This window comes from Dipodomys merriami, unplaced genomic scaffold (genome assembly GCF_024711535.1).
Source record: "Dipodomys merriami isolate MVZ:Mamm:240054 unplaced genomic scaffold, mDipMer1.0.p SCAF_4, whole genome shotgun sequence".
NCBI classification, from domain to species: Eukaryota; Metazoa; Chordata; class Mammalia; order Rodentia; family Heteromyidae; genus Dipodomys; species Dipodomys merriami.
The window spans coordinates 85887939-85900196 of NW_027205603.1; the positions used below are offsets into that span (position 1 = coordinate 85887939).

The 12258-nt window shown below is 39.0% G+C and overlaps 1 protein-coding gene across 6 annotated transcripts in view; it reads right to left on the bottom strand.

The window, feature by feature from the left end:
- Positions 1-12258, bottom strand: part of Cyrib (CYFIP related Rac1 interactor B) — a 113188-nt gene that overhangs the window by 35837 nt on the left and 65093 nt on the right. For all 6 annotated transcript variants that reach the window (XM_069991401.1, XM_069991398.1, XM_069991405.1 and 3 more), the window contains one exon: positions 1465-1503. Coding sequence is in view for 2 of the 6 variants with exons in the window: in XM_069991405.1 (XP_069847506.1) it covers positions 1465-1503 (39 nt within the window). In the remaining 4 variants the exon portion in view is untranslated. The remainder of the gene's footprint in view (positions 1-1464; positions 1504-12258) is intronic.

Here is a 12258-nt window from a genome sequence, read left to right on the forward strand (position 1 = left end):
GGTAAAAATAAGATTAATCTGACTTTTCATTAACTTTTCTCTATCTGGAGCGTCCACAGAAAGAATGTAATATTCTATTATTCTCAGTAGGAAATTTCTTACTAACTTCTATATGAAAATGTGTAATTCTATCAAGATTAGTCAACAAACCACTGAATTTGTCATTGATAGAAAATACTTATATTTTCATATTACAGCTGTTGTAGACTCATCATTAATTAAAATTCATGAGTAGAACTATTCGTATAGCTAATATTCTATTTCTTTTATTTTATTTTTTTGTTGGTCATAGGGCCTGAACTCTGGGCCTGGGAGCTGTCCCTCAGCTCTTCAGCTGTAGACTAGCGCTCTACCACTTGAGCCTCAGCCCCACTTCCTGCTTTTACTTATGTGGTGCTAAGGAATCGAACTGAGGGCCTCATGCATGCAAGGCAAGCACTCTACCACTGAGCCATCTTCCCAGCCTCTCCTATAGCTAATATTCTAATGTAAAACATTACTCTGTCATGATATATTTTTTTGTATTTGGTAACTGCTTTAGTCTAACAGGCTTCCTTCTTAATTCCAGGTATTTGATTTTAGTCAATTATGAATCATTACAACAATCCTTTCACTGAGGTAGGATTCATAGGCATCACTGATTACCCAACAAGCTCTCTGTATACAAACTGTTAAGGACCAATAAGTAACACAAAATAGGTAAGTTGTGACAACTCTGAAGGACTGTAGGGAAAATTTATCGCATCAGCTCTAATGACAGGCTGATTCTGAAATTTAATGCATCTTGTTTATGACTTGGTCAAACACAGAAAGACATTTAGAATTGATCATTTTTTAATTGGAAAACAATGTATATCTATTAAAAATACATGTTTTACTATCTATTAATTTGTTACAAGGTAATTATAAGCAATAAGTAGTAATTTATTACAAATGTAATCAGGATCTTATAATAACAACTATATATTTGACTAAGTATTCTTTACTTCCAAGGTGTTTTTTAAAAAAAGGACCAAGCCCAGAAATATGTGGAATTCCTACTTAAGATAATGTATAAAAAGTATGTTTTGTATGCAAGCTAAGAGAAGATATTATATACATACATATATACGTACCCATATAAACATATATTCATGCACTCATTTTTTTAAACTACTAAAATTATAACTTAGTCCTTCACCAATCAACAAATAGTGATAACTAAAATGACTTAGAAAGGGATCCAAAGAAAATCACTCACCTCTCATACTGAAAGAGAGCTGTAAAGGAAAGTTCTAATTAACTTATACTTTTCCCACTACTTCCTATTCTAAACCAGAAACTAGACAATATTTTCTACAGACATTTTTAGAATAGCAAAACATACAATATTTTCCTTAAAGCACATATAGCCAATCTGGATTTTTATTTAAGTAATGACTTTCCATTTATATTTGAATAATCATTTCCCAAAGACATATTTACCTTCAGCCAGTGCTTGTGATTCTGTCCTTGTCCTTCTATCTGTTTAAAGAAAGAAAAAAAGGAAGATAGTCTAAAACATTATTTTATTTTTAAACAAGTTATTATAGTTAACTTTAAAAATAAAATCCAAGCCGGGCGCTGGTGGCTCATGCCTATAATCCTAGCTACTCAGGATGCTAAATCTGAGGATTGTGGTTAGAAACCAGCCCAGGCAGGAAAGTCCGTGAGACTTATCCTCAATTAACCACCAAAAATCTGGAAGTGGAACTGTTGCTAAAGTGGTAGAGAGCTAGCCTTGAGCAAAAAAGCTCAGGAACAGCACCCGGGCTGAATTCAAGCCCCAAGACTGGCACCCAAAAATCAAAACAATACAGAAATAAATAAAGCCCAGAAGTGCTATTATACTCATTAACTCCATCGTTTAAGGAGAGAAACAATGGTAGGTAACAAGGCAAGGGAGACAACGGAAATTGGCAATTTTTCTATATTCCTATAAGAGAGTCCTAAAATTATCACAGGCATGTTCATACATTCTTACCAGTTTTATTACACATACACTACAATGATTTTAGGTAAAATATTTATAATGAGTTAATTCAAATTTTGCAACTAAAAGCAAATATAGCCACTGTACGTAGGATAGTTATTCAAGGAAGGAAACATTTGACTAAGGTTTCTAGGCATCTTTATGTGAATGTGTTTCCCTAAGTGTTTATATTCTTTAACTCAAGAGTCCTGGTAAGCCAGTAACCCTGTGAGGAGGCGAAATCTAAGGGTCATAGTTCAAAGCCATCCTGGGCAATTAACCACCAGAAAACCAGAAGTGGAACAGTGGCTCAAAGTGGTAAGAGTGCTAGCCTTGAGCAAAAGAGCTCAGGGACAGAGTCAGGCCACTGAGTTCAAGCTCCACAACAACAAAATAAAAAAATAAATAAAATAAAGGTCCTGATTAACACACAATTTCTATTTACAAAATTACTGGTCAGCACCTTTAAGGGATAGAAAATAATTGTACACTGTCTTCTATAGGCTGTATAGCTAGTAAGATCAATAGAAAGCCCACAGATTAGAAGATCTTCACTAGCTATACAACAGACAAGGGCCTCATATATAAAGTATACTTAGAACTCAAAAAATTAAATCCTCCAAAAACAAATCCTCAAAGAAACAATCGCCCCATTAATAAGTGGGCTAAAGACTTAAAAGATAGACTTCTCTAAAGAAGAAATAAGAATGGCCAATAGACACATGAAGAAATGCTCAACTTCTCTGGCCATAAAAGAAATGCAAATCAAAACAACAATTAAGATTCCACCTCACCCCAGTTAGAATGGCTATACTTCACTGTTGGTGGGAGTGTAAACTTGTTCAACCACTCTGGAAAGCAGTATGGAGGTTCCTCAAAAGACTATACACATGCAGCTCCATGTTTATTGCAGCACTGTTCACAACAGCCAGGATATGGAAACAACCTAGATGTCCCACCACAGATTAATGGATCCAAAAATTGTGGTATCTATATACAATGGAGTATTATGCAGCCATTAGAAAGGACAAAATAATGGCGTTCGCAAGGAAATGGATGGAACTAGAAGAAATCATGTTGAATGAGGTAAGCCAAGAGCAGACAATGGCACATGGTCTCCCTGATAAGAGGATATTAAATCCAAAATGTAAGGTGATATGACAAAGTAAATAAGACTCAAGAAACAAAGGACCTCCACTCATCTGGTTGAATCATTACTAAATGACCCCATGCTGCTGATCACATATATGGTATATATGTGCACATCGGAGGGAAACTAGGAGGAGGACACAGAACTAGAGGGAAACGGGAAAACATACAACAGTGGGACCCATCAGCCGCACTGGACATTGACCAAAACGAACCAAGCAATGGCAGCAATGGGAGAGAGGGAATGACTGGGAATGAGGTAACAGCTGATACTATGCAAAAGGAAAGGAATGTACATATCACCTGATGTGGAAGAAATAACTGTATATAGTCAAAGCCCATAGAACTCATAAACTTTATAGACCACAATAGACAATTTGCCCCATGAAGGTTAGAATGTGTTTGTGACTTTAAGCATCATTTATCTCACAATACTTTGAAATTTGTGATATTATATAATCATTTAATCACAATAAAAAATTTGCAAAAAAAAAAAAAAAAAAAGACTATACACATAGAGCTCGCCTATGAACCAGTAATCCCACTTCTGGGCATTTACACAAACAAGACCATACCAAAGCACAACTATGTTTATCGCAGCATTACTCACCATAGCTAAGATATGGAACTAACCCAGATGCCCTTCAGTAGATGAATGAATCAAGAAAATGTGATGTATATATAATATATGCATATTGTATCATATATTATATGTGTAAAATATATGTGATTTTTTTGTTTCCTGTGTATGGTCTTCCCCCTATGGTATATCCCGTTGTCACTGTACTTGATTTTGGTACCCTGCATCTTCAATATACATTTATCTAATTTGGGGAAGAGGAATAACAAAACGCTGAAACAAGCGTTTCAGTTTGACCCATTGTGACAATGATACTCATAAGACACTATGTTGGGAATGAACTTTACAACTTTGGGAGGGTGGGAAGGATAAGGAGGTAGGGAAGGGATGGTGGGAGAATGCAGGGAGCCGGGGCGAACGCCATTACAAGGCGCCGCCCACTCCCTTGCAGCTTTGAGGTCCATATTAGACAGTGCTTGGTGGGACGGTGGGTCCTGGGCTTTGCGCATGCGCGAGCCACGTAGAGTCCCCAGCCAATCCCGTGGCACCTGGTGACGGTGAAAGGCAGACGACCAATGATAGAACGACACATGTCCCTATTCCCTATATAAGCGGCCATGTTTTGGGTGCACGCTCTCTCGCGCTCAAGCTCTCCTACAAGTAAAAAGGCTCTCCAATAAAGTGTGATCTGAGAAGACTCCTGGTGTGGTGGTCGTTCTTCCTCGCTGGTCGAGAAGGCGTTCGCCGCAGGAGAACAACAAAGGAGGGGTAACAATGCTGGACAAAAAATGTACTCATTACCTTACTCATGTACCCCCCCCTCTGTACAGCATCTTTTCAATAAAATAACATTTAAAAAATAATTGTACACTATCTTCTATAGACTGAAATGTGTGCTGTTGTGTCTGGCAAATATTTAAAAAAAAATAAACCAACAAGGCAGGCACTTGAAATCTTAGCTACTCAGGACACCTCTGAGCTACCTCACATTTTCACTCCTGTACAGTCATCTGCCCTTGGTCGATCGCTAGTTCACTGGGTGCTGGGGGACTCTTAAGAGATGCCATCTAATCACACACAAACCTGAAGTTAGGAAAAATGTTAGCAGAATGGGAAACCCTTTATCTGTGGGGAATAGAGCCTGGTAAATCAATAGTCCCTCTGCTTTGCACAATCTTGTCTTCGCAAGACTTCCTTGAGTTGCTCAAGGGAGTAATGAGCTCCATAAAAGTTTTGCTTCCCCTAGACTCCCAGATTCCTTTTCATATCAACAAATCCCCAAATAAGTCATCTGCAAGAAAGCTCCTTTCTCAGGCTCTGCTATAGTGAAACTAGATTACACTAGATTACATCTTCCAGGATGCCACGCACACTTTTTTTTTTCACGTTTTCACTGCATGTTCTTCCCATCTCCTTTAACTCCTTCTTGTCTTTCAAACTCCCTTCCAAGGCTCCCTTTATGATCCCATTTGTCTTACAGCTTTTGTACCAGTTACAAACCTCAAGTTTTCTTGTCCAGTCATTTCTCTCCCACTTCACTCACACAGTATCTCCAATAGTATGTCTAAAAGTGAACTCTTCCATCCTCCCTCCCCAAATGTGATCTGCCTGCAGCTTCCCCCATCTCAGGGGATAACTCTATTCCCTTTACTCACATTCAAACCTCTTCCATTACTCTTTCTCACACACTCTGTGTTCTGCCCAAGCTAAACTAAATCCTCATGGTCACAATCTCCTATTAAAAGCTGAATGGTTACCTGCACCACAGCAGTATTAAACTTATTATTTCTTCTCTATCGAAGAGGTTCCAGAACATAGGTTGCAAAGATAAATGGTAAGAGGTTGGCTGGGACCATCTAAGTAGAAGTACTAACATTCATCCAAACTGTGCCTTTGCTATTAACATACCATGTTATAAATAGACAGGTAATCAGTGCTAGGTATTCATATCAAAGAGATTTTCATTGTAACTGAATATGATGAGGTAAGTTTAAGAAATATTCAGCAGGCCAAACAAAAGAGCTGGAAGGATGCATGTGCTAACTACCGCAGAGTATAACTTGTGCTCGAGCACTTCATGCTATCTATGTGGTGGAGCACCACTCACTCTTGTTCAGCACACGAAAGGAAGCTATTTATGTTGAAAGTCAGACTACTGTGGTTTTTCTCAAAACTTTCCCCTGAATAATATCTTTACAAATGGACATGAACAAATACTTTCTGCTTGTTTTTGCTAAAGGCAGAATGTCTCCCCTGAAAGCCCAGTATAGCCACCTAGAAAGAAGTAGCTATCCAACGCAAAAGCCCAGTATAGCCACCTAGAAAGAAGTAGCTATCCGACGCTCAAGTATATACCCAAAGAAACAGACATTTGTATATAAATACAATGAAAGTGATGGGGGCTGGGAAGGTGGCTCAGTGGTAGAGCGCTTGCCTTGCATGCATTAGGCCCTGGGTTCGATTCCTCGGCACCACATAAGCAAAAAGAAAAAAAAGCCAGAAGTGGTGCTGTGGCTCAAGTAGTAGAGTGCTAGCTTTGAGCTGAAGAGCTGAGGGACAGCGCCCAGGCCCAGAGTTCAGGCCCCACGACCGCCCCCCCCCCCCAAAAAAAAAGAAAGAAAGAAAGAAAGAAAGAAAAACTGATGGATCCTATAATTCCTTGAGTTAAGGGAATCTGCTCTACCCTCTTTTGTTCTTTATTTTTGGTCCTGGGGCTCAAACTCAGGGCCTGGGCACTGTCCCTGAGCTCTTTTAGCTCAAGGCTAGTACTCTACCATTTTGAGCCACAACACTACTTCCAGTTTTCTGGTGGTTAGGGGGTAAGAGTCTCACAGACTTTCCTGTCTAGGCTGGCTCTGAACCACAATCCTCATATCTAAGCCTCCTGAGTAGCTAGGATTACAGGCATGAGCTACTTGTGTCAGCTCTGCTCTACTTCAAATTTCAAATGTTGCCTAAATATACCACCAGTAGCTTTTGAAATAAACTTCATCCTTCCCTAAGTATTATAATTAAGAATAGAAGTTGTTTTTCATAATCAGAACCATCAATTAATTGAATTAAATTGCTGAAATATTAACAACACACATAAATATACACACCTGAGTATTCACAAGTTCCTGCTTTTAGTAAAAACATCCAGAGTATAGCTGGACTATTTATATCCAAACTGGCCCATCACATTTACAAAAATTATTAGAAAAAAACTGCTAGAAAAATCAAAATTGTAAAAAGCTTACAAATTCCAACTTCCTGTTTACAGCCAACCATCAGGTTACAAAGTAGTGCTGGCTTACCAAATATACTTTGAGTATTTCTGGAACCATGCTGTCAGGCACTACCTTGGTCTAACATTTAGCCTCTACAAACTTGAGGACAGCATTAATATCTACCTTGCCTGAGTTATAATGAGGATTAAATTAGTTGAAAGCTGATCCAAACAGAAGACGAACTATTTGGCCAAGGCCTAGAAATGCTAACTCCACATCAAGAAAGCAATTATTGCCAAGCACTAGTGGCTCATGCCTGTAATCCTAGCTATTTAGGAGGCTGAGATCTGAGGATTGGGGTTCAAAGCCAGCCCAGGGCAGGAAAAGTCTGTGAGTCTATTATTTCCATCTAACTACCAGAAAACAAAAAACAAAGCAAAGCAAAAACCAATCAGAAGTGACACTGTGGCTCAAATTGGTAGTGTAGCCTTGAGTGAAAAAACTCAGGGACAACACCCAGGCTCTGAGTTCAAGCCCCATGACTGACACCCCCCCCCAAAAGCAAGCAAGCAAGCATTCTGGAAGAGAGCGAGAAAAGTGGTGACACTGTCCAAAAAGAAAATTACTTCACTTGACTTATGTAACTGTAACCCCTCTGTACATCACTTATGTAACTGTAACCCCTCTGTACAGTATTTTTATAATAAAAATATATACAATAAAAATATATCTACAAAAAAAAAAACCCACAATCTCAGATCTCAGACTCCTGAGTAGCTAGGATATACAGGTGTAAGACACTTGTGCCTGGCCTGTACATCACTTTTATAATAACAATTTTAAAAAGTGAAACAAAAAAATTGTCCAAGCTATTCCTATTGTCTTTTTTTTGATCCGGTTGTGGGGCCTGAACTCTGGGCCTGGGAGCTGTCCCTCAGCTCTTCAGCTCAAGGCTAGCGCTCTACCACTTTGAGCCACAATACCACTTCTGGCTTTTTTTTTTTCTTTTTGCTTATGTGGTGCCGAGGAATCGAACCCAGGGCTTCATGCATGCAAGGCAAGCGCTATACCACTGAGCCACCTTCCCAGCCCCTTCCTATTGTCTTTGAATAAAAAAATGACACATTAAATTCTCAATGTTTAAATTACACTGTACTCAGTAAATTTTAATTTTTCTACCTCATTCATTTCCTTATGCATTTATAATTAATAATTATGCTTTTGACAAATTATACAGTATACAGTACAAAGTGAGAACTACCTTAAGAATTTTACACCTGTAATCCTAGCTATTCTGGAGGCTGAGATCTGAGGAGGCTGTTTGAAGCCAGCCTGGAAAGACAAATTCAAGAGATGTTTATCTTCAGGAAACGAAGGAGTGAGTTTCACAGTTTCATTCCACAAGAAAAGGAACAACTTCCTTTTGTCCTCATATATACATAAATCTCAAATTTCATTAGGCTGAAAGAAAGGAAGATAATTTTAGTGTATATTATAAGTTCTCATGTAAACTTCTATAGGAGATACCATTTTACTAATGACAGGACAGGTGGCTGTCCAGAGTCTAAGGACAGATCTCAAAGGGATGGTGAAAACATCATTTCATGAATGATGACTTATAGCAAAGTCCATCAAATTCTATGTTTTAAATATGTGCTATTTGGTTTGGCACTAGACACTAATAAAAGCTATTTTTAGAGGATGACTCACAAACCCTCCATATCTGAACCTGCTATATATAAATGTAGATTCTGAGTTGCTGCAATTGACTAAATTCTGGGGGTTAAGAATCTGCAATGTGGGGCTGGGAAGGTGGCTCAGCGGTAGAGTGCTTGGCTTGCATGCCGGAGGCTCCAGGTTCAATTCCTCAGCACCACATTAAGTAAAAAGAAAAAAGCCGGAAATGGCTCTGTGGCCCAAGTGGTAGAGTGCTAGCCTTGAGCTGCAGAGCTGAGGAACAGCGCCCAGGTCCAGAGTTCAGGCCCCACGACCGGACCCCCCACCACCAAAAAAAAAAAGAATCTGCAATGTCTAAGATCCAGGTGACTAAAATGTGTACTAGTATCTCCTCTATAATCCAGATGATCTAATGTCTACAGTCTCTCAAAGGTTACCACTCCACATTCTTCAAAAGTATGCCTAAGACTTCAGTCCATCAAATTTTGTATAGCACAAGCATTCATTTAATTAGTATGACATTTCTTATTTAACATGTAGGCCAATATGGTCCTAGATGAAATATTTATAGTATAGGAAGGCTCTAATTTCAGAGCTTTTGAACTTAAAAGACATCTTGACTCATATTCGTATTTATAGCTTAATTTTGAAACCTGGTCTATGAGTATTTCCCCTATAAGCACTCACTAAAAGAAAAGCCCACAGAATCCAAGTATTTTAAAAGCTAAAAATAAAGCTTTGGAAAACATATCCTATTCCAACTTCATTTCACAAATGAGAAAGATGAAACCCAGGAAAATTAAGTTTAGGCAGTTGGCATAAAATGCTTATCTTTTACTTCACCTTTTATTGAAGTATATCTTCTCCATGAGAAGCACTAATTTTATCTGATCACTGCCGTATTTGAAAAACTTCTGTCCCCAATACCTTTCAGGATATATTCTCTAACTGACATATTTAGGAACCCTCATTCTGGTTCCTGGCTCAATCCACAACACATCCTGCTAGAGTGGCTTGAGCAGAGCCTCCGAATAGAGTAGGCCCATTCCAGTCCTAAAATCCATTTTCCTTCTGGAAAGGAACTCCTTTCCTTCTTGCTAAAATGTAAAATGCCCTTATCCTTCAAAGTCCAGTTTAAAGCTACTTCCACTTTTACCCTCCTTTCTCTAGTACTCCACTCCATTCAACACTGGAGCATTGCATCTATGCAATTCTAAAGCAGTTTCACCTGTGAGTGCTCTGCTACTAACATTTCATCTTAGCAGGATATGGCATACACCTGTAATCTTAGCACTTGAGAAGCTGAAGTAGAAGGACCTCAAGTTCCAGACCAGTGTAGAGAATAGTGCAAGGCCCTGTCTCTAAATAAATAAATAAATAAAATGAACAAGCCAGGCACTGGTGGCTCACATCTGTAATCCTAGCTACTCAGAAGGCTGAAATCTGAGGATCCCGTGAAACCCAACCGAACTTAAAAGTCTGTGAGACTCTCTCTCTATTAAAACTACCAAAATAGCCAGAATTAGAGCTGTGTCTCAAGTGGTAGGGTGTTAGCCTTGAGACAAGGAAGCTCAGGGACAGCGCCCAGGCCGAGTTAAAAAATGATAATAAAACCAAATCTCTAGCTCTATTTTTCTTAGGAAATCCACTAGTATTACTTCCATCTGTATAGAATACTAGCAACCATTGCCCAGCATTATTAGCAAAAATAGCTGCTCAGCACAGTCATCTATGAACTGCTGGCACTTTTTTTTTTTAACTACACAAGCCAAAGAGCAAGCAGACACTGGTTCACCAGGCATTTGTCTTTTTAAGATGCCACATATCATTATTATACTATAAGGATTGTCTAACCCTAGGTTGAGAAATACATTTTATGTAAAAGTGAGCAACTCCAGATATGGGAATGTTATGTCTACAATACCAGGGTTTGCAAACCATATAATATAAAGGCCAAACCTAACCCCACAACCTTGTTTTTAGTCTGCCTGCAAACAAAGAATGATTCTTGCATTTGTAAAATGAGTCGAAATAAGAAAATAACAACAAAACCTCCACAAAAACTATTCTATGCCCTTAAAAAGGAAGGCAATACCCAAGTCATAAGATTTGGGGGGGAGGGGAGTCAGTTCGGGGCTTGGGTGCTGTCCCTCAGCTCTTCAGCTCAAGGCTAGCCCTCTACCACTGGAACCACAATACCACTTCCAGTTTTTCAGTGGTTAATTGGAGATAAGAGTCTCACGAACTTTCTGGCCTGGGCTGGGTTTGAACCATGATCGTCAGATCTCAGCCTCCTGAGTAGCTAGGATTATAGTTGTGAGCCACCGGTGCCAGGCTCAGTCATAAGATTAGTGAGGCCAGGCACAAGTGACTCACATTGATTACCCTAGATTCTCAGGAGGCTGAGACCTAAGGATTATGTTGAAAGCCAGCCCAAGCAGATGAGACTCATCTCCAATGAATCAGTAAAAAGCCAGAAATCGAAGTATGGGTCAAGTCAAAGCACCAACCTTGAGGAAAAAAGCTAAGCAAGAGCATAAGCCTCAGAACTTGCCTGTGTACACGTACACATGCACACATACTCTCAATCTTTCACCTGTCATGTTGGGAACAACAGTAACTCCTCTGTATAGGCCCTATTATTATTACCATCTTTGTACACATCATGACCCAATTTAAATAGTACCAGAGTGTCAAGGATTTACCAATTCAACACTCATGATTACAATCTCTGTTGTGTGTCTAGTATCACTTGAGAGACAAAGAGATAAGATATTTATCCTAAAAGAGGGTATTGACTTCCTGTGGAAACAACACTTAAATATAAGAATGAGTTTATAATGACCTATCAACACTAGATCGCTACAGCCTACAATTATAATAGAAATTTAGAGAAGAAGATAGTGGCAGAGGAGTGAATTCCAAGCTTTCCATTATGGACCTCAGAAGATATTACATCACTCACTGAAATGTCAGTCCTTTCCTATGAATGACAGTCAAATCACGGCACTTATTGGTACTGTTCTCCTCAGAAATAAACACAGTATCTGACATATCATAGTTCTCTCTCTCTGTCTTTCTCTTTGTCTCTCTCTCTCTACCAATCTATCTACTAAATGAGTAAATAAGCAGACATCTTTAAAGATAGGAAACAGACAAATGCATCTACAGTTAAAAAGGATTTGTGGGGGAGGGGGGAGGAATATTGGGTGGGGGTAAGGGGGGGAAATGGGAAGGGATGGGAAGGGTAAACAAAGGAGGAGGCTGCAATGCTTCTAAGAAATGTACTCATTATCTTGCCCATGTAATTGTAACCCCTCTGTACAGTATTTTCACAATAAAAAGAAAAGGATTTGTTTGGGAAAATGAGGTAAGATGAAATCAATCCAGGACAACAGGTAACTTCTACTGAAAATTAATGTAATCAAGCTAGGTACCAGTGGCTCATGTCTATACTCCTAGCTACTAAGGAGGTAGAGATAGGGAAGAATGTGGTTTGAGACCATCTTAGCCACCTCAGAAATCATATGTAAAAGGATCAAAGTCCAGGCCAGCCCCAGGAAAAATTGAGAACCTATCTCAAAAGTAATTGAGCAAAAAAGGGGTGGACGGATGGCTTAAGCAGTAAAGCACCTAACAAGCAAAAAGCCCTG